The following is a 23,940-nucleotide window of genomic DNA, read 5'->3' on the forward strand; positions in this document are numbered from 1 at the left end:
CAGAGGAATACAGTATTGTCCGTGATACTCATTACATGTAAGGTCTTCCCTCTGGTTCAGTTTGGCCACATGCTCAGACTTGGAATAGCTTTTGCATGATTTCCTCTGAAATTTGTGCTATTTGCCTTTATCTCAGTAATTTGGCACTCTCAAACCTTCCTCACATCCCATTTCATCGAGCTACCATCTTTTTCAACATCTTAAAGTCCTATGCTTATAGTACTCATTCATTAGAACTTTTTTTTGCTTCTAGTAGTGTATTTTTAAAGAGATATTCACACCATACAATTCACCCATTTAAAGTATACAATTAAATGGCTTTTAGCATATTCACAGAATTGTGCAACCATCATAATCAATTTTAGAACATCTTCCTCACCCCAAAAAGAAACCCTGCACCCCTTCACCATCACCTCCCCATTCCCCCCAACCAAAGGTAATCATTAATCTACTTTGTCTCTATAGATCTGCCTATTCTGAACATTTCACATAAATGGAATCATATAATATGTGCTCCTTTATAACTAACTCCTTTCATTTAGGATGTTTTCAAGGTTCATCCACCTTGTGGCATGTATCAAACTTCATTCCTTTTTATTCACCAATAATTTTCCATTGTTTGGATACACCACATTTATTTATCCATTCACCATTTGATGGACATTTTGATTGTTTCCACTTTTTGGCTATTATAATAAACAATGCTGCTATGAACACTCATATCATGTCCTTATATGGACATAAGTTTTCTCTTCTCTTGAGTAGATTCCTAGGGATGGAATTGCCTTTTAAGGAACTGCCGGAATGTTTTCCAATCATTATGAATTTAATATGTTTAACTGTTATGGTATTTTTATTAGAATTTTCACTGTTTCTGTTATATTCTAGTTACGAAGTTGCACAGATTTTTTTTTCTTAAGATTTCATTTTTAAGTAATCTCTACACCCAATGTGGGGCTCAAACTTACAACACTGAGATCAAGAGTCACATGCTGTATCTACCAAATGAGCCAGCCAGGAGCCCCAAAGTTGCATAGGTTTTGACTGCTTAGGTTCGAGTCTATTCCCACCCCTGTCCCCATTAAGGCTTAATATGATTGCATATATCATCACCTTATAGCAGAAACGCCTGTGTATCCCTTTACGAATTTTGAATCATATGCTATTATTACCTTTTTTTTAAAATCAAGATAAAGTTTACCTTGCTAATGAAGGTAAACTTAATGGAGGTATCCACTCAGTGGGACATAAGAGTTTTGTTTAGTCTGTTCCACCATCCCTTTCCAAATTATATTCTGGGAAAGAGATTATAATCAGTAGTTGAATATCTCATGTGACAATAAAAGACAGCTGTAAATCTCTACCACTCTTTCCATCAAGAAGTGGTGGCTTTCCTTTCCCCTTGAGTCTGGGTTGTCCCTGGACTTCCAGAATGCAGAAGTAGTTACACTGTGTAACTTCTGAGACTTAAAAACATCTGCAGCTTCTGCCTTTGTCTTTTGGAATGTGACTTCTTGGAACCCAGCCTCCATGCTGTAAGGAAGCCCAATCTACCACATGGAAAGACCAAACTATGGAAGAGCCCAGACTCCCCAGATTCTTCCCCCTTCTCTCCTACTTCCAGCTGATGGTATCAGTTGATCTTCTAGCCACAAAATAGAAATAGCCAGAGAAATAATAAACCTCTGCTCTTTGTTTTAACTTCACTAATACAGTAACAGATAACTAAAACATTCATCATTGTAGGAAAATATGGAGAAAATATCTCATTATAAGAAAAACAATGGCATAATACACTAATGTATTTAAGTTTATATAGTTTCTTTGCTCACTACCAAACCTTTCCAACTCCAAGTCTCCCTTCTTCAGGTTTCAAATTCATCTTTTGTTATTCTAATGCATGTCTTTAAATAGTGTTAAACAAAAAGGCATGGAGGATAGGGATAGATTTTCTAAGCCTTTACACATTTAAGAATGTCTGGTGAGGTGGGAGGGATGGGGTGGCTGGGTGATAGACACTGGGGAGGGTATATGCTATGGTGAGCGCTGTGAATTGTATAAGACTGATGAATCACAGACCTGTACTTCTGAAACAAATAACACATTATATGTTAAAAAAGAAAAGAAAAAGAAAATAGGAAGGGAAAAATGAAGGGAGGGAAATCAGAGGGGGAGAAGAACCATGAGAGACTATGGACTCTGAGAAACAAACTGAGGGTTCTAGAGGGGAGGGGGGTGGGAGGATGGGTTGGCCTGGTGATGGGTATTAAAGAGGGCATATATTGAATGGAGCACTGGGTGTTAAACACAAACAATGAATCATGGAACACTACATCAAAAACTAATGATGTAATGTATGGTGATTAATATAAAAAAAACTAATGATGTAATGTATAATGATTAGCATAACATTAAAAAAAATGTTACTTTCAAATACAAACTCCCTGAAATGAACCCATACATTCAACAATTTGATCTTCAAATTTCCATAGACATTGTCTTCTAGCATTTGGTATTGTGATTGCTTTTCCTGTATGCATTCTTTATAACTGAAACTTGAGAATCCATAAATATGTCCTTGTGTGGTTCTCTGTTAGGTTGAAACATAATACTTTTTTTTTTTTTAAGATTTTATTTGACAGAGAGAGAGAGAGTGCGTGCGAGCGAGTGCACAAGCAAGGAGAGGGGCAGGCAGAAGGAGAAGCAGGCTCCCCATGGAGCAGAGAGCCTGATGTCTGGGGGGGAGGCCTGGATTCCAGAATCTGGGGATCATGACCTGAGCTGAAGGCAGATGGCTTAACCAAATGAGCCACCCAGGTGCCTGAAACATATGTTTAATTTTCAGTTGAGATCAATATTTCAGGAAGGTTCCTTCTGTTATTTATTTTTTATCTTTCTCAAACACCTCTAAAATTTGCCCTCAGTAGCCTGCATGTATGGCTTCTATATCCAACCCAGTTGTTACAATAGCCCCATAAATATAGTTGTTTAGGGGTGCCTGGGTGGCTCAGTCGGTTAAGCATCTGACTTTGGCTCAGGTGATGATCTCAGAGTCCTGGGATGGAGCCTTGTGTCGGGCTCCCTGCTGAGTAGGGAGTCTGCTTCTCCCTCTCCCTCTGTCCCTTCCCCCTGCTTGTGTTCTGTCTCTCTCTCATAAATAAAATCTTTAAAAAATATATAGTTGTTGGGATGCCTGGGTGGCTCAGTCGGTTAAGCACCTGCCTTCAGCTCAGGTCATGATCCCAGGGTCCTGGGATTGAGTCCCTTGCTCAGCGGGAGCCTGCTTCTTCCTCTGCCTGCTGCTTCCCCTGCTTATGCATTCTCTCATGCACTCTCTCTGACAAAATCTTAAAAACAACAACAATAAAAACATATATATGTAGTTGTTCGTAAATATTTGTTTTCTAGTTTGTAACTGACAGCTTCCATATCTGAAGTCTGTGATTTTGTTTTCATTGTCTGTTGTCTTTCTTGCTCATGGTATTTTGTTAGCATGTATATCTGGTCATTGTACTTGAAAAGTAATTTGTAGAAATAATTTGAGAACTAAGATAAAGATACATTCTTCAAGAAAAGATCTGTATTTGTTTCTGTCAGGTGCCTGGGAATACTACCAGTTCAGTGCAACTTAAAACAAATTCAAGATTATAGTAAAGGCTTCCAGTGAGGGTCATCCATTTCAAGATTATTTTCACCCTCAGTGTAACATTTAAGGGTCCCAGTTTATGGCAGCGAAGGTCTCCTGTATAATTTCCATCATGTGCAGACTCTGGACTTTAATTTCTGTTCACTTCACATCTTCAGGCGTCAAAATTTAAAGTTTCCAAAATCAGCAAATGTCCTCAGGAAAAAAGCGGCTTTTAGGGTCATTACTTCTCTGGGTTTCTATTTCTCTTCCATTTTAACCTGGTAATTACAGGCATACTCCACAGAACTGAATTTTTTCCTATAAAATACCTCTTGGGTTTTTAAAATCTAAACTTCTTAGAATATGTTTAAACATCTTTCCGTATAATTTTTTCAAATTATTCTTATATAGCAAATATTTACACTATGTCCCCCAAAGTCGATAAATCTTTTTTTTTAAGACAATGTATAAAGAAAAGTTTAAGTCCAATGCATTTGACAGAATATCAGACATCACACATACAAGTTTTTCTGGTTTTGTTTTCATTTTAATTAAAGCTAATTAGGGGCGCCTGGGTGGCTCAGTTGGTTAAGCGACTGCCTTTGGCTCAGGTCATGATCCTGGAGTCCCAGGATCAAGTCCCGCATTGGGCTCCCTGCTCAGCAGGGAGCCTGCTTCTCCCTCTAACCCTCCCCCCTCTCATGTACTCTCTCTCTATTTCTCGCTTTCTTAAATAAATAAATAAATCTTTAAAAAAAAAAGCTAATTAACATATAGTGTATTATTAGGTTCAGGGTGCACATATAAGTTTTTTATTTTTTTATTATTTATTTATTATTTGAGAGGGAGAAGCAGGGGAGAGGGAGAAGCAGACTCCCTGCTGAGCAAGGAGCCTGACGTGGGGCTCGGTCCCAGGACCCTAAGATCATGAACTGAACCGAAGGCAGACGCTTAACCGACTGAAACACCCAGGCACCCCGCAGGGTCACATGTAAGTTTTTTAAAGCCTGCTGAGTATCAACAGAGGGAATGTGCTGCTGGTGCTTAAAAAAAGTCATGAAGCCTCATGGTAACCAACAAAGAAAAACCCTACGGTAGATATATAAAAGATAAAGAAAAAAAAATCTAAGCACCCATTAAAGACAATCATCAAAGCACAAAGGAAGAGAGCAGAGAAGAAAGGAATAGGGGAACTACAAAACAGCATGAAAATAATTAGCAAAATAGCAATTAAGTATCTATCAATAATTTCTTTAAATGTAAATGGACTAAGACAAAGTGGAGTGGCTGAATGAATTAAAAAAACAAGACCTATCTATTTGCTGCCTACAAGAGACGCACTTCAGATGTAAGAACACAAAAAGACTGAAAACGAAGGGCTGAAAAAATAAATTCTACACAAATGAAAATCAAAAAATCATCTCCAAAACTTATGTCAAGGAGCTTACCACCTGTTTTCTTTGAGGAGTTTTATGGTTTCAAGTCTTACGTTCAAGTCTTTAATCCACTTTGAGTTAATTTTTGTGTATGATGTAAGGTAGGGAAGAAGTTTCATTCTTTTGCATATGGCTATCTAGTTTTCCCAATACCATTTATTGAAGAGACAGACTGTCCTTTCCCCACTGTACATTCTTGGCTTGTCAAAAATCAATTGACCATTTAACATGTGGGTTTATCCCTGAGTTCTCTATTCTGTTCCATTGACCTATATTTCTATTTTTATGCCAATACCATACTGTTTTGATTACTGCAGCTTTGTAATATAGCTTGAAATCAGGGAACATGATGTGTCCATTTTGTTGTTCTTTCTCAAGATTGCTTGGGCTATTTGTGGTCTTTTGTGGTTTGATACAAATTTTAGAATTGTTTGTTCTATTTCTGTGGAAAATGCCATTAGAATTTTGACAGGGATTATACTGAACCTGCAGATTGCTTTAGGCAGTATGGACATTTTTCCAATATTAATTTTTCCAATCCATGAGCACTTTCCATTTATTTGAGTTGTCTTCAGTTTCTTTTATCAATGTCTTACAGTTTTCACTACACATGTTTTTCACCTCCTTGGCTAAATTTAATCCTAGGTATTTTGTTCTTTTTGATTCAACTGAAGATGAGACTATTTTCTTAATTTCTCTTTCTGATAGATTACTTAGTGTACAAAAATATAACAAATTTTTTGTATATTGATTTTATATCCTGCAACTTTATTGAATTCATTTATGAGATCTGACAGTTTTTTGGTGGAGTCTTTCAGGTTTTCTATATATGTCATTTGCCCATAGTGACAACTTTACTTCTCCCTTTCAGATTAGGATGTCTTTTATTTCTTCTTCTTGCCTAATTGTTCTGGCTAGTACTTCTAGTACCATGTTGAATGAAAGTGGCAAGGGTCAGCGTCCTTGTCTTGTTCCTGACCTTAGAGGAAAACTTTTCACTGCTGAATATGATATTGGCTGTGGCCTTATCATGTATGGCCTTTATTATGTTGAGGTATGTTCAGCTGTCTTATTTTAAAAATGACATAAAACTATATATTCTAGGGGTACCTGGGTAGCTTAGTCGGTTAGGCGTCTACTTTCAGCTCAGGTCATGATCCCAGGGTTCTGGGATCGAGCCCCACATCGGGCTCCTTGCTCAGTGGGGAGCCTGCTTCTCCTTCTCCCTCTGCCTGCCGCTCCTACTGCTTGTGCGCTCACACACCCCCTCTCTCTCTGTGAAATAAATAAAATCTTAAAACAAAAATCTATGCATTCTAGATGTGCTTGGCTTTAAGTTAATAAAAAAAAAAAAACAGTTCTTTAACAAATACTAACAAGCATCTACAACAGGTCACACAATACACTAAGTGCACTTCCCTGAATTAAGCACCTAGTATATGAAGGGAGGTAGAGAGGGAAACAGTATACAGAACTTTTTTCCCCTTCATATCAATTTCAGAAGTAGACTTACCAAATCAAAGGGTAGGAACAAAAATGTTTCTGACTCTTGATATTTACTGCCAAACTAGCAAGTGTACACATTATTATCACTAGATCTCTCTCTCTTACCCTCTCTAGCATTAGGCATTACAATTTTAAAATACCTTTTATGTGTTAAAAAATAACTTTCTGCTATTTTATTTACAAGTGATTACGATTGGCTTAAAAATAGTATTTTACTCTTCCTATACACCCCATTCTCTTATGAAACTCACTGCCCCCATAGATATTTTTTAAAAAAACCAAAAACACAGGGACACCTGGCTGCCTCAGTCAGAGGAGCATACAGCTCTTGATCGCAGGGTCATAAGTTTGAGCCCCGTGTTGGGTGTAGAGATCACTTAAATAAATAAAACTTAGAAGAAAATAAAAAACATAAAAGGTCATTTATCTACTTTAAATATTTACTGAACAATTATTATGTTCAAGTTTTTATAGATACATAGATTAATTAATAAGTCACAGTTATTTGCTTTAAGTAGTTCCTAATATATTGGGAGGGATATTCCATCTTAATACTTAAGGAAAGTTAACATTAACAATAGCTACATTTACTGTTAAATATTTTTTTAAAGATTTATTTATTTTAGAGAGAGAGAGCACATGTGCATGAGCGGGAGGTACAGAGAGAAGAGGGAGAGGGAAAGAATCTCAAGCAGACTCCCTGCTGAGCAAGAGCCCCAGGTGGGGCTCAATCTCCATGACCCTGAGATCACAACCTGAGCAGAAATCAAGAGTCTGGCACTTAACTGACTGAGCCACCCAGGCACCCCTACCTTTATTATTAAATACTAGAAATATATTATGTGATTTCTTGCAACATAACTTTTGAGGCAGATACTATATTATAATGAGGAAACTGAGGCATAGGGAGATTAAAAACCATTATCACAGTTAAAAAGTGGCAAAGCCAGGATTTGCAAATAGTCGATCTGATTCAGAGCCTACCATTACACAACACCATTATACCACTACGCTACTACAAACTAACATCTGCTGAAAGTCTATCATTTATTAAGTCATTCATTCATTGACTCATTAATTTGTTCAACAAATCATTGCCTCCAACTGTCAAGCTGGAGGTTCAGGTGAAGAATAATTTTATTTTTTTTTAAAGATTTTATTTATTTATTTGAGAGAGAGAATGAGAGATAGAAAGCACAAGAGGGAAGAGGGCCAGAGGGAGAAGCAGACTCCCTGCTGAGCAGGAAGCCTGATGTGGGACTCGATCCCGGGACTCCAGGATCATGACCTGAGCTGAAGGCAGTCGCTTAACCAACTGAGCCACCCAGGCGCCCATGAACAATAATTTTAATAATATTAATAAAGAGCTGCTCTTCATGAAGCTTTATGGAAGGGTTGGATAGGCAGATTAGATTGTACTTCTTTTTTGCTAGTCAGGTAGGACTAAGTGCTATAAAGAAAAATAAAATACATTAAGGGGACGGGGCGCCTAGGTGGCTCGGTCACTTAAGCATCTGACTCTTGATTTTGGCTCAGGTAATCTCAGGGTTGTGGGACAGAGCCCTGCATCAAGCTCTGCGCTGGACATGGAACCTACTTAAGATCCTCTCTTCCCCTCTCCCTCTGCCCCTCACAGCCCCCCCCCCCCAATAAATAAAATAAAATATGTTAAGGGGAGAGAAAGTGGCGGTTGGAACAGAATAGGTAATTATTTGATGGGTTTGTCAAAGAAGGCCTCTTTAGAAGGGTGACAAGTTGGCAGAAAACGGAGGAAGTGAGAAAAAGAGTCATGTGGACATCTGGAAGAACATTTCAGCAGACTCTGCACTGAGTGTGTAGCCCAACACAGTCAAGTATATACACCGAAGAATAAAGGAAAAAGCAGAAGCTTGCTTGTTGAACAGCAAAGAAATCACTATGCCTGAAGCACAGTGAGCAAGAAGAGAATAAGAGATGAGGTCAGAGAGAGAATGGGAAATCAGATCATACAGGATTTGAAAACCATGAGGAGGTCTTTGGATTGTATTCTGAGACATAAGAAATCAACAAAGGGTCAAGAAGCATTATGATCTGACTTGAATTTATTTTTAAAACAATCACTCTGGCTGCTGCATGAAGAAACTACACGTAAAGGTACAAGCAAAGAGACCAGTTAGTAGGCTACTTGATTGTCCAAGCAAAGGATAATGTTGGCTAGGGGTGAGGTGGTAGCAGTTGGGGAATAACGCTGATGTGGAAAATATTTACAAGGTAGACCTGAGGGAACTGCTAATGCATTAGGCGTGCGGTTTGAGAGAAAAGAGCTCTCAAGGGTTGTTTTGGTTTGGTTTTGTTTTTTGGTCTAAGCAACTAAAAGAATGGAAGTGTCATTTACTGAGTTAAGAAGACTCAGTGACTGGAGCAAGTTTGGAGAGGAAATCAAGAGAATTTTTAGGACATGCTAAGTTTGATGTGTTTATACAACGAGGTGTCTAGCAAGCAGTTGGCTGGTATAAAGTTCAAGGGAGAGGTCCAGGCTAGAGAAATAAATGTGACTGTCCTTGGCATAGTAATGGTGTTTGAAACCACTGGACTAGAGATTACCCAAACTGTGGTAAGATACAGAAGAACACTAAGCCCTGGAATACTCCCAATGTTTAGAGACTGGGGAAATGAAGAGGGCATAGCAAAGGAGGCAGAAAAGTGATATCCAGTAAGGTTGAGGAGAACCTGGAGAGAGTGGTACCCAGGAAGAAACGGAAAAAAGTTTCAGGGCACCTGGGTGGTGCAGTCAGTTAAGTATGCAAATCTTGGTTTCAGCTCAGGTTGTGATCTCAGGGTCATGAGACTGAGTCCTGTGTCGGGCTACACACTCAGTGCAGAGTCTGCTTGAGATTTTCTCTCCCTCTCCCCCTCCTGCTTCTGCTTTCTCTCTCTAAAAATTAAATAAATAAATCTAAAAAAAAGTGTTTCAAGAAGTAAGCAATTTAATCAAATGAAGTCAAATAAAATGAATATTTGGGAATTGACTACTGGGTTTAGCAAACTCTGTGTTGACCTTGATAAGAGCAATTCCAGCAAAGCGATGGGAACCAAAAATTGACTGGAATAAGTTCAAAAAGAATGCCCGCGGGAAGCCTGTTTCTCCTTCTCTCACTCCCCCTGCTTGTGTTCCCTCTCTCGTTGTGTCTCTGTCAAATAAATAAATAAAATCTTAAAAAAAAAAAAAAGAATGCCCTGAACATGATCAAGACTTTAGGTCCTAGCAATTAACAGTAAATTGAAAGGAACATGTTAAATTACACAATGAAGATGAAACCAGCAAAATCCAGACTGTGATAAGTTTAAAAGGACAAACAATCCATAAACTACATGGGGGGGTGGGGGAGGGAAGGATAGAAAACTTATAGATTAAAAGACACTTAAAAGACATATCAATCACGAATGGATAAAAAAGAGGTGGAATGTGTACACACACACACGCCATTGCAATGGAATATTACTAAGACATAAAAAAGAATGAAATCTTGCCATTTGCAACAACATGGATGGATCTAGAGAGTATAATGCTAAGTGAAACAGGTCAGAGAAAGACAAATGCCATATTTCACACATACATGGAATTTAAGAAACAAAACAAAACAAAAGAAAAAAAGAGAAAAAAAACAGACTCCTAAATATAGGAAACAAACTGGTGGTTACGAGAGGGGAGGAGGGTGAAATAGGTGAAGGGGGTTAGGAGTACACTTATCATGATGAGCATTGAGTAATGTATAGATTGTTGAATCACTATATTGCACACGTGAAACTAATATAACACTGTACATTAATTATACTGGAATTTAAAAAAGACAATCACAATCTGTGAAACTTACTTGGATCCGAACTCAAAAATGAAAAAATAAATAAAAGGCAAACTTTTTAAAAAAAAGTATAGCTGAGCTTTTCCGTCTGAGCTGCCGACATGCTATCCAGACTAAGGAAGACCCAGAAACTTCAGGGCCAAGTGAGCCACGGCCATGGCCGCATCGGCAAGCACCGGAAGCACCCAGGAGGCTGGGGTAATGCTGGTGGCATGCATCACCACAGGATCAACTTCGACAAATTATCACCCAGGTTACTTTGAAAAAGTTGGTATGAGACATTACCACTTAAAGAGGAACCAGAGCTTCTGCCCAACTGTCAACCTTGATAAACTGTGGACCTTGGTCAGTGAGTAGACACGGGTAAATGCAGCCAAAAACAAGACTGGAGCTGCTCCTATCATTGATGTGGTGCGATCAGGCTACTATACTACAAAGTTTTGGGAAAGTGAAAACTCCCAACACAGCCTGTCATCGTGAAGGCCAAATTCTTCAGCAGAAGAGCAGAGGAGAAGATTAAGGGTGTCGGGGGCGCCTGCGTTCCAGTAGCTTGAAGACACGTTTGGGGGAGGTTCATTAAATGCTAACAAGTGAAAAAAAAAAAGTATAGCTGAGACAAGTAGGAATTTGAACACTGACTAGATATTTGATACAGATTATTATTATTTTGCTGGGATAATGGTACTATGGTTTATTTTAAAAGCCTGTATCTTCTGTAAATACTTAGTAGATATGTATTATGGGTAGAATATGCTTCAAAAAAATACAAGGGATGGGAAACTAGAAGGGACACCATTGGATGTGGATTGATGATTGCTGGGTTTGGGTAATGGGTACATGGTAGTTTATTACATAATTCTACCTATTTGTATACATCCTCAATTCTCTATAAAATGAGTCTCCAAAAATAGGAAGAAAAGAAGTGCCATTTCATTTGCATACTTAAACTCTTTTTACCATCCCATTGTACAGACAAGGAAATTAATGTTAAGGAAGATTAAATGTACAGCCCAAAGTCACAGTTAACTTTTTTAATAGACTTTTAAAAAAATATATTTGTATATATTTGAGAGAGAGAGAGAGAGAGAGAGAGAGAGAGCATGCACATGTGTGTACACAAGCAGGGGGAAGAGCAGAGGGGGGGGGAGAGAACAGAATCTCTGAGGCCACCTCTGCGCTGAGCACAGAGCCTGATGTGGGGCTCCATCTCACGACCTGAGCCAAAATCAAGAGTACAATGCCCAACCAACTGTGCCACCCAGGCACCCCCAGACTTCATTTTTTACAGCAATTTTAGGTTCACAGCAAAATCAAGCAGATGGTAGATTGCCCATATGCCTCCTGCCCACACATACCCATAAGCCTCCCAATCAACATCCCCACATCAGAGTGGTATATTTGTTACAATCACTGAATCTACAATGACACATCATTATCAAGTCAGTTAATTTGAGAGCCAGGATTTGTCTCTACAACCCATGCTTTATATACTATATCACACTGCCAATTTTTCCATTATTTTGCCGGGTGCTATTTATACAAACTGGCAAAAAACCAAAATTGTTTCATGAATAAGAATGTAACAAACTCTACAGTTATTATAAAATCATCAAGTATCCAAAAAATATTTTAATGTAAATTAATGAAGCAATATATTTGCTTACAACAAATTATACTTCCAGTGAAACACATTTCAGTTTTTTAACAAATACATATATTGCCCACTAGATTTGGAGATATAATTACACAGAAATACAAAGCACTATCTGGAACTTCTCTCCACTTCAAATGTTTCTTTTAGTAGTTATAGGAAGTACTGGCCAATATCAACTAACCACATTAAACCTCAAAAATAAAACAATACATGTTCAAAGGATATTTGTGTGTATGTTGTTCACTGACCTAACAGTCTAACATGTACTAGTTTTGAGTCCAAAGCTAAATAACAGCCTACAGCAAATGCGAATGATGAAAAACAGTGAATAAATCAACCACAGCTTATACTAGAGCCTATTATGAAAATAATGGATTTTCACTGGGAACTTCTGCTTCAATGTTCATGGAATAATACATCTTGTTTCAACAATTCTACTTCCAGGAATTTATCCTAAAGCAATCACTGGACCACTATACAAACATATATATTAGGATACTTACCAAAGTCTTATTTATAATGAAAAACAAAAAAGAAAGAAACCTAACCCACCATCAATGAGACTGATTAAATATGTACTGAGTATAGACTATCACATTGCTGTAAAAATATAAGTATTATTATGGAAAAAATGTCCAGGACACATTACGGAGTAGAAAAAACAGGTTAAAAACAATTAATATGGTGGATGGAGAGATGGATGGATGTCTGGGAAGATATACAAGAAAAAAATAAGCAATGGTTTTTTTTCTCCCCCCCAAATTTTATTTTATTATGTTATGTTAATCACCATACATTGCATCATTAGTTTTTGATGCAGTGTTCCATGATTCATTGTTTGCATATAACACCCAGTGCTCCCAGTGCAATGGTTTTATCCAAGGGATGAGATATTATTCTTTTTTTTTTTTTGAAGATTTATCCATTTATTCGAGAGAGAGTGAGAGCGCACAAGGGGAAGGGCAGAGAGGGAGAGAAAGTCACAAGCAGGCTCCACCGAGTGAGGAGCCCATCGCAGGGTTCAATCTCATAACCTTGAGATCATGACCTGAGCCGAAACCAAGAGTCAGAGGCTCAACCCACTGCGCCTCCCAGGTGCCCCTTCACTTTCTATTTTAGACTTTCCTGTATTATTTGCTTCTTTAAAATAATAAATATTTTTATACCCAGGAAAAATTTAGATTTGTTTCAGAAAAATGTATTGTGTTGGCTTCAAATTTCGACATAATAAAATGCCTGTTTACTACATAAACCCACAAAAGGCTAAGCACTAAACATTAGCATGAGATTTTGGTAACCCCCCACCTACTAATTCTACCTATTCATTCAATGAACCTGTACAAACAGTGCACTTATTACCATATTACATTTATTATTTCACTATAGCTAAATAATCACTTGTAGAAATTCAGCCTGCTGAGGGTAAAATTGCTCAGATGGCAGTACTGAAGAACTGTTAAAAAGGCATTTTGCCCCTTGAAAACAAGAGAGCACATTACCCAAGTATGTCCTGCACTATGGAAATGCCTTGAGATTTATTTCATAATTAAAGGTTGGGTAGCTTCTGAAAAACTGTGATCAGCCAAGCAAAAAATTTAGAAAATTTTTGAGTAATTTTAGAGGAATGCCACTTTTACGTTAAATATACGGATAGAAATCAAGTCTTAATTTAGAAACCAGAAGTTTCTTTTAAGGAAAAAAAAGAAAAATTCATTGCTAAGGTATAAGCCCATTTTGCAATCTATTCTTTAACCTTTTTTAAAAAATCAGATACATGTGGGGTTGTTTGTTTTTCTTCTTTCTTTCCTTTTTTTTGTCATTTTTTTTCCTCCCCTTGTGATGTTTGGTATAGTTAAATTTAAGATGTAGTTTTAAGTAAAGTTTGGACTTACCTGTAAAAAAAAAAATTTCAGATACACTAATGAACTTCTTTTGTTAGATGATTTAGAAATCAGTTAAAATATCAAGTATTGGTAATGACTCAAAAATAGTATTATATAAGCCTACAATTGAGAACATTTTCTTGAAAAATTTCTTCCACAAATGAAAAACATAAAAATATCCCATGTTTATATTGTAGATACCTTCTGACTTCTCAAGAACCTGACAACTTAGAAACAATGTAGGAAAAAACTGGCTGATTCAAAACAAAGAATTCTTCCAAATTATTTCACTATTATTTCAGAATAATGTAAATAATTTTTTATTGTAATCAAATGACAATAAGCTCAAATTAAGAGAAAACATCAGTTGTGTGACATGGTTTTGCTAAATCTCAACAGACTTTTTTTTAAAGCAATGGATAGCCAAAGAAAGTTATTAATATTAACACAGATAATGGCAGAAAACTACAGAAACTCCAAATACAGAAAGGCTGTTCATGTATCCTAACAGCATAACCATTATGGTTGAAAAACCACACAATATTCTTTCTCACATCTGTTTTGTTAATGAGCCAAGGATGGGGGTCTATTGGGTATCCTAGACAACTGATTTAGAAGTAGGAATGTCTGGTGAATGCTGTTTATCCCAACAAACTGAGACTACATAGGTTTAGAAAGGATACTATTCTTAAATAAATTATATTTTTAGTTTTACCATCCCCAAAAATGAACTATCACTTGCCTTATTCTCCCATCTATCAAAAAAAACCACAAAAAACAAAAAACTTATAAATTACTTTAGATCTTAGTTTTAAGTATTATTAGAGAAAATGTTTTGTTAAATTGACAAAATAATTACTTCACCTTTCAGGTAGATCCTCAAATATTTTAAGACTATAAGAACCCATGTGAAAAAAGATGGCTATAATATGAAGAAACAGTCTTCAACTAGAATACAATAGTTTATGACAGTTTAGCAAGAATTCTATTCTGAACTACGGTTTTTCCATATACAACAGAGACCTCTTCCAGGAAATGTCCCCTTTACAGGGCCCCAGGCCTCTTTGCATGCTATCAGGCCAGGCTTATAGAACCAAACGAATACAATGTCCCCACTGGAAAACATTATTGAATATAAACTAAATTTAAATCCACAACTTGGTACATAAAATTTTCCAAAAGAGCAAAAGGGAGTAGCATCTTGAAATGATTTCATTCATTCTAGCAGCTTTCCTAAATTACTTAACTCCTTAATTTTTTTTCTTCTTTTGAATAGAGATTTACTATTTGAAATCTGGCTTAGAAATTTAAAGAGTGATCGGGGTGATGGAATAATGGATAACGTTTAAAAGTTTTCATCAGGTTAAGCAAATTACATTTGAGGGTTACTTATATGTTCTTTTTCTCCTTTAAGTCTTTGTTTAGAAGAACAAAGTTGTTTCTTGCCTCCTTTTCAATTTTCCCTCAGGGGAAAAAAAATCCATCACTGTAAGAGAAATTCAATTCTAAAACAAAAATCAAAATAATCTTGCATATTTTTGTTAAGTCCCACTGCCAGTCAAGAGCAGCAAATAGTAGGAAAAAGTTATGGTGGCCACTCAAGAACAGCACAAACTAAAATTTAAGTGGCAACCAAGTAGAAAAACCTTTTGCATGTTCAAAATTCATGCCCTCCAGACAGAGCAGCATTTTGACAATTTTTCTTCAAGACAAAAATCTACAAGTGAGAAAACATATCCCACAGTGACTAAAAAGGATTATTTTAAACATTAAACTGAGAACCTAATGGCATTATATATTTTAGTATTTTGAATCCACAACTTTTATTCATCTCATTCAAACTTAGTTTCCATACATGCAAATTCTCTTCCTTTGGAACTTGTTCTCAAATGATTTTGCTAGATTATTTTATTATTATTTTCAAGTAGGCTCCACGTGTGGAGCCCAACGTGGGGCTTGAACTCATGACCCTGAGACCAAGACTGAGCTGGGAAAGACTTAGACAATGGACTGAGCTATCCAGGCAACCCTAGATTTTTATTAGTAAAGAAATGCAGAGCCTTAAAACCACTTTGCAGATCCAAACATGAACTTAAAAGTATCACTAAGAAACATGGTCTATTCACTGCTGCAACACTGTATAAGACAATTACCAAACATATCAAATCACTTTGCATATCATTAATTTAAAGTAACAGTAAACCTTCCATTGGTAGGTGAGTACAATTCCTCCTGCCCTAAACAACAGTCTGACGTCACCTAAACATACAGACTAGAGTAGTAAGGTTCTAAAACACTGCTACTCAGGAGAACTGATATCTCAATGAACATTGCTGCTGCTTCTATTGACACTTAATTAAAACATATACTTTTAGTCCAAATGTGACTGAACTCTAAAAAACAGGGTTTCATCAGAAGTTCCTCTAACCAAGGAGTCATAGGCACAGAAACAAAACTATTGTTATATTTAAAAACCAACTGTGCCAGCTTCTCTGGTTAAATCAAAGTTCACAAAGTTCTAAATCAGTACAATGTACAGGACACCCTAAAAAATAAAATATCACATGCAAAAAAGGAGGACAAATACTAACTTTTAGTGAGGAATGATTCACCAAGAAACACTTACATAGAATTTGTATCCTAAGTCCAAGTCCTCCAATGTAATTTAAGTTTTCTATGTATCTTCTCAACAACTAGAATTTAAAACATCCTGTCATAAGGTAATACCTAAAAATCTCCACACACACACACAAAACCCTTAGAACAAAATTGGAGCAAAGATCCAACATTTACTCAACAAACTACCAGAGACCATTTATGTCTAAAAAAGTGTTTTTAAGTAATCTCTACACCCAAGGTGGGGCTCAAACTCACAAATGAGATCAAGTATCACATGCTCTACCAACTGAGCGAACAAGGCACGCCAATGTCTGAAATATTTTAAACCAAAATATGTACCTGTCAAATTTTTTTTTTTTTTTTTTAGTTTTATTTTTAAGTAATCTCCACATCCAATGTGTGGCTCGAACTCACAACCCTGAGACCAAGAGTCTCATGCCTCACCAACTAAGCCAGGTAGGCACCCTGGTACCTGTCAAATTTTTGATTTAAAACTCAGTTGCATGTTTTGCCCAACTATGCTTTCAATTTCACAATGCAGCATAACAATTACATAAGTCTCAGGAAGAATGAAAATTTTGTTTTTGATGATGACAATTCTGAGTCATATTATACTTTATCTTCATTATTAGACTACAGTTAATCATGTATAAACTGCACTGAAGAGCAAACTTTAGTTTCAAGATGGCCAAGCATATGGTTGATATTATCTAATTCTACCTCCTCAGATGTGAAGATAGTTAAACGGGTATATATTTCAGCAGTGGCATATGCAAAAAGATGTAAAACTTAGATCTATTGCTCAAGAATTCACAGGAGCATTTACTGAATCATACGCGGCTAGTTGGACCAGTTGGCTAGGTGATTGGACTTCAGAAATATTTTCTAAGACGTTGTCCATACATTGGGGCAAAATTTCATATGAAAAACCCAAAAGAGAAAAAAACTAAAAAACAAGAACAAAAACTATCTTTAAAACTCAGGGTGATTAATAAAGTATTTAACTTTCATGTTTTGTTTTCCAGGCTTGACAAGAGGACAGTTATGTAAAAGTCACCTATAGCCGAAGATCATTATATTCACTAAACAGTATGATACAAAATTAAAAAACAATGCCAGGGCACAGTTTCAGAAATACACAAATCAATGATAAACAAATGAAAGTATAAAACTCTTCACAATCTATAAACAAAGAATCCCTTTTTAAGAAAATATGACCAAAAAATGAAGCATGCAAAAGAGAAATGGGAGAAAAGGATTAGAGAAAATTTCATATAATAAAACTTGCAGTAATCCCCTCTCCCCATCCCATCTCTACAAATTCGTGCTGTTTGCTTCTATTGACAATTATACGCCTTAACCTAACCAACAGATCCTTTATTATCATTAGGTCACTGGTTTCTTTTATTATTTAAGTTTTCCTTATATTCAAGTACCTCCCAAACTGGCAAAATGAGACCTGAAATTCAGGAACTTGTGATCCCATCAGTAACAAGACACCCCCCACCTCAATGTTTTGAAAATTAACTTATAAATGTGTTACTGTCTGGATAAAACATACTAAGAAATTTAACATATTAAGTATGATCTTTTGGAAAGCAAACCATTATGTAACATCTACTTTATATCTCTCAATTAATTACTTCAGAACCATAAAGTGTTTTTTCTTTTTCAAGGTAAGTACTGCCCATGTTGCAGTTTTTCTTAAGACTGCCGTTTTCCGAAGGAGAGAAAGCAGTTTTTTTAAATTCCAAATTTCCAGGAATATGATAACCGCTTCTCTAGGGAATAGGGAATGAAAAAAAATATTGTCAGCAATTTTAAGATCCACCTCCTCACGTAAGCAGTAATCCGGGCCAATATGACATTTCCGAAATCCTCGGGAACTACATACCATGCTGCCACAAACATCAGAAGAGAACTCGGGGATGGACGAAATGCCATCTTGCATTTGACGTTGTGCTTACACCTATTTCAAACTTAATTCCCACCGTTATCTCCATGCAGCTTCACAACTACCCTAAGAGATGAAAGAGAGCCGACACCCAGTGCCTCCTTGGGATACACAACCCGGTTAAAGGAAGCGCACACCGTTACACCTTCAATCGGAATAACAAAAGCGACGACAAACCCTTCTAGACCCGAGGGAAAAAAAAAAGAGTAATATCGCCTGGAGAACCCCAAACTTCAATCCTTTAAGCAGTGTCCCCTCCCCACAGTTTCGCCTACTCAGTGGCCCCGGGGAACTGCGGCGGGTCTGCGCGGAGGCGGAGGAGGGGCCGGGTGGGGGGCGGGAGGAGAAGCCGCCCGGACCGCGCTCACCTCGCGCACCTGGGTTGGGAGGGAGCGACGATGCGCTGGGGATAACCCCCGCCCACTGGGCCAGCCGCTCGGACTTGCTCACCTGCGGAGCCGATTTCCATTCATGGAGCTGGGGGGAGTGCTTCGAACGAGAAGGGCGCCCACCACTGGGGGCAAGGAGGCAGCGCAGGGGGCGACGCGGTGCGACAGGCACCCTCACTCGGCCCCAAGACGAGCTGGCGATGGCTTCTCCTCAGCAACCACACTCCGAAAGCTCTTGTCGTGAAGAGCCGCCGTGGGGAGGCAGCACGCGACTATGCGAGAGGAAGGAGAAGCGTGAGACGAGGAAAAGAGAGCCCCGTGCGGAACTTGCGTCGCCCGCGGCCGCTTACGCTCCCACCGCCCCTCCACGACTGCGGCGCCGCCGCCGACCTCCCCGGGGGCCGCCCCCGGAAACCCGCTGGCGTCAGTTCCGCTGCCCGGGCTCGCCCGACGTCCAAGCCTCGCCTCTCCGCCCCAAGCCGTGCGGGCGCGACGTCGGTGCGGGCGCGGCCGGCGCGAAGGACGCGGGGGAGGTGTCGGGGAGCGGAGGCCGAGCCTGGGCGGAGCTTGCGGCACGCGCGGCGGGCGGGCCCTACCACGGTCTTCTGCAGGGCCGTGCCTGCCGGAGACAACTCGGAGGAGCTGGACTCTTAGCACCACCCCAGCGTGGGGCGGTACCTGCCGGAGGCGACGTCGCAGAGGGTGGTGTAGCTTACCTGGGGAGGAGCCTACCTGGAGCGTGGCCGGTCTGCGGTGCAGGGCCCCGACCTGCAGCGGAGTGACCGGGGCCGAGCACGCCTAGGGCGGAGCCGCCCTCCTTACGGAGCCCTCCCGCCCCGCCCAGCTTGGGCGGCACCTCGCGCCTCCTCCTCAGTAAGCGGTCAAGTGACCACCACAATTGATCACTCCAAGTCTGTTGCTTTGACGACCGTGGAGGGAGGGAGGCGGGGGTATGTACAATTTAGCTTGGGAAAAGAGTATTAAGAAACAAGACATTACACAAACATCACATCGGATAATTTCCTCGTTTAAAACGCTTTAATAGCGTCTTGTCACAGAGATCAAACTCTTTTCCAGGGCCAAAACGCACCGAGTAAACGGACACTTCCTTTCTCCTCAAGCAAGACTTTCCCTCACCACTATGCTACAGCTATACTGGTCTGCTTCCGATTCCCACTACAGGCAAAACGCATCCCTTTACGACTCGGCGCCCCTCTGCTTTTGGTTCTCTTGGCCAGGAACAGAGCCTCTCCTTTCCCTCCACCCTCACGTTCTCTTCTTCCCTCCCCTGCCCGCCGCTTTTTATCTCTCAACCTGACTTACTTCAGAGAGGTCTTTTCCCGGACCACTGATCTACCGTGGAGGCCCGTTTTTCTATTACAGCATTTCCCTAATAATCCTCCCAATCTGTAATTTGTTTTACTTACTAGTTTGTGTGTCCCCTCCTGGACTAGCCTGTAAGCTTTATAAGCTTACCGTGGCCAGCACACTCACTAGGAAATAGTAGGTCCTTAATATGTTGCCTTATTGACTGAAGATTCATGATTTTTACCTATGTCCCTAAACATCAATAATGTCGTTTAGACTTTTAAAAAAATCAAAGTATTTTGTTTTTAAAGTTTGGGATATAGGGAAAAATATCCTATCTTCAGTTCCTCCCAATCACTGGGACTTTGGATCAGTCGCTTGAGCCTCGTAACTGAGAAATGGAGAGACTAACCTACCTTATGCAATTGTGAGGTTAGGGAATGTACATAAACCAGAACAAACCCTCCCTGACTAAATGTTAGTGAATAGAGTTTACTATCATTAACATTTTAAAGTACTTATTAGATGCACCTACCTTACAGTGAACATTTCATAAATGGATGGGATTCAAACCCTCATCTGACTTCAGTTCTGCCTTACTACTTCCCACCCTTAACCCTTTTACAGAATTTCAATTTCAAAGTATCAAATTAAATGTCACCAGATGAAACACTGTATCCTAAAAGTTATTTTCAATACCTGAGTATACAGAATGCAAGTCAGTAGCATCATCCCCACAGGGTAAATACCAACTCTTGTGCAAGGGTCTATCACACCCTCAACCTCCCATTCTGGAACTGATTCCCTAAGTGATTACAGGCTTATCCTCTCCCAGAATAGACATGGTGATGGGTGATGAACCCTTGAGGTAGGCCACTGTCTTCTTTGTTGATCTTGATTAAGCAGGATTTGGACCTCCTAATTCAGTTTGATTTAGTATCCCATCTACTTCTGCTATTCAGGGACCCCACCACCTCATTAGAGTGAGCCTATGTGAAAAGTACATTAATTGTAATATCAAGAAGTAGGAAGGCAAAAGGTCTAATGATTCTACCAAAAGCAAATTTTATGAGGCTCTCCCCCAACCACATGCACACTCTATTTTTGGATAACCTCATTCCCAAACAAGTTGGCTCTTAAGGCCATAGAGCAGGATCTTTGTGTATCTTAACTGCCATAGCCCCAATGCCTAGAACAGTGCCAGTGCCTGGCACATAGCAACATTCCATGATTTGTGAGATGGATGGATGAATGAGTGGGTTTCAAGAACGGGGCTCAGGAAGCAGGCTAAAACTCTGCCCTCATCCCTTCTGGCACTGGTTGCTTTCAGAAGGGAGAACTATAAAATAGTACAGACGTCTGAGGGACAAGGAAACCAGTGCCCTCTGAAAGCTGCATTCCTAGGCTTCCTGTGTTAGATAAACATCACCATTGGATGATGAGAGCAACTGGATAGAATCCTCTCTTACAGGTGGGGTGAAGTTGGTCAATTTGACTCGAATTCAAATCTCTTCTCCCAGACCATCAGTCTTTACATAGCAGCAAGTTATTTTATACTGCAGGAGAACACATTATAAAACATACTGGCCTTAGGGACAGAGCTGAGACTGAAGGCTCTCTGCTAATGTATGTGATTCCAAAAAGTCACTCTGAACCTAACATTCCTCATCTCTAAAAGCCAGAATACCCAAGTAGAGAAGACACTGCTGGATACCTACCCAGGAGCCCTTATCCCCTTCTTTCTTGCCTAGCAGACCAGACTTGTCTTTCTAATCCACAGACTGATGAAGCAGGATAACTGCTCAGAGGGTAACTCCTAATTAATCTAAGCCACTCATGATGAATGATCTCATTTGCTCTGCCAATGACAGGAGTGAGAAGATGACCCATTTCTAGTGAATAAGATAGGAGGCCAGATCTGCTGGAGCTTCCAAGGATTTCCTTACTTTAAACTGAAATGTAAGGAAAAATTAGTCCCTTTTCTGTTACACATTTTTCTGTCAGCATTTCCTTCCTGGAATTACAGTAGCCACCTTGGGACCCTGAAGCGAACTAGCATGAGGATAAACCAACAAAGAATAGCAGAGGAAAGTCACCGCAAGAACCTGCTTTGTTGGTATTATCACTGAGCCACTGAATTAACCAACCTTGGAGCCATACTAAATCAAGACTTCTTTGTCATGTTACAGGTTTCTTATTTAAGCCAATTTAATTGGTGGTTTGTTATGTGCAATTGAAAGGAACAGATAAACTACTTCACATGAATGCTGTGAAGATACAATTAAATAACGGAGACTGTACAAAACACCTACTCACATACTTCAAAGTATCCAAAGCTGCTCATTTTCAGATCACTTCCCTTAACAAGCCATTGGCCTTTTCCAAAAACATGGCTAGGAACTCCCACTGTCTCTTTTAAGAGAAAGTTCCTTGCCTTCAGAAGGTGGGGAAGAGGAATGGAGGGCTCCCTAGAAAGATCCCTCAAGACTTTTGTTCAAAAAAGACTTTGCCAAGAGGATAGTGCTGAAGCTCCTGCAGTCTAGAACAAAGGGACAGTGTATTACTGCATGGTAAACCACGGTGGTCTAAAAACCTTGACAGGATATCCTGGGGAAGGAGGTTGTGGTGCTTAAGTGGAGAACTTTTAAATGTACCTCATCCCCAGAAAGTCCACTTTTCCAGTTTAAAGGATTGCCTCTGTCATGCTCTGTAACTTCTAAGCTTGCCAGGTTTCCTCAGCCTGTAGCCAGAGGAATAAATTGGCTTGAAAGCTAGAAACAAATAGGGAGAGCTATTTGCTACAATTCAATGCTATTTTCCATTCAAGCAGTACGGATGGCAGTCTAGGGATGGCCCAGGCTCAGAACTTGAAATAGTCTTCTCTTTGCACTATAACCCTTTCATTTAGCCACCAAACCCTAATTGCCATTGAGATTCTGGGGTTTGCTAAGCCGAAAGATACCAAAAAATCCCCAGCCTCACTTTGCTCCAAGGCACTTCCTAGACAAGAATGTGCTATAGTATATGTTGTCAATTGACAGGGCAAAGGAAAGGCTGCTCAACCAATACTAAAGAGGAATGGCCAGGGGTGTTAGGACAAGCCTTGACTCAAAACCTTAAGCTCCAGGACCAGACAAATCAGGATAGTGGAAGCCCACTATCTTTTTCTCTTGGGTAGCAACCAACAGCCAAATTCTGAAACCTTTTGAACATCAATCATTTCTAAAACTGAAATTTATGGCAAAATGTGTCATAATGATCATCCTTCCACTTACTCTGCTAAATACTTTATTTCTGCTTCATTAAGGGTTATAGATTTATTTAAGTTTTATTTCAACTGGGAAAAATTTCCTTCATGTTCCAATTTGCTCAAGTTCGATCAACCTAACTAACCATTGCTGCTGAAAAGAAGCTGGGTAAGGCTGGCTTGCTTCCAAGGGAATCGGACAGGTGGTAGACACAGGTTAGCTTTGCAATTTAAAAGTCACAACACTGGGCCTCCAGAGGAATGCTAGGCCCATTTATGTACACACTAGCTGCCACTGAAAATTTCTTACTGGGCCCTGTGCCAGAATCCATCTCTGAGCCATCTTCCCCGAGTACACAGAAATAACAGGGCTCTAGCAATACCAGGGAGGAATGCCAGAAATTGCATGCTTGACAACTGTACCATCAGCTTAAGGTACAAAACCACAGAACCTCCAAGTTGCGGTGAGAGTAA

General features: G+C 39.2%; 1 protein-coding gene across 1 annotated transcript in view; it reads right to left on the minus strand.

Annotated features, from left to right (window-relative positions):
• Positions 1-19,255, minus strand: part of LOC114217148 (protein argonaute-3) — a 121,322-nt gene extending 102,067 nt beyond the window's left edge. The window contains exon 1 of the mRNA XM_028113945.2: positions 18,973-19,255. Coding sequence (XP_027969746.1) covers positions 18,973-18,991 — 19 coding nt within the window. The 5' untranslated portion in view covers positions 18,992-19,255. The remainder of the gene's footprint in view (positions 1-18,972) is intronic.
• Positions 19,256-23,940: the final 4,685 nt, after the last annotated feature.

The sequence above is a fragment of the Eumetopias jubatus genome, unplaced genomic scaffold (genome assembly GCF_037043125.1).
Source record: "Eumetopias jubatus isolate StellerSeaLion01/CBP00866 unplaced genomic scaffold, mEumJub1_p1.0 scaffold_4, whole genome shotgun sequence".
Taxonomy (NCBI): Eukaryota; Metazoa; Chordata; class Mammalia; order Carnivora; family Otariidae; genus Eumetopias; species Eumetopias jubatus.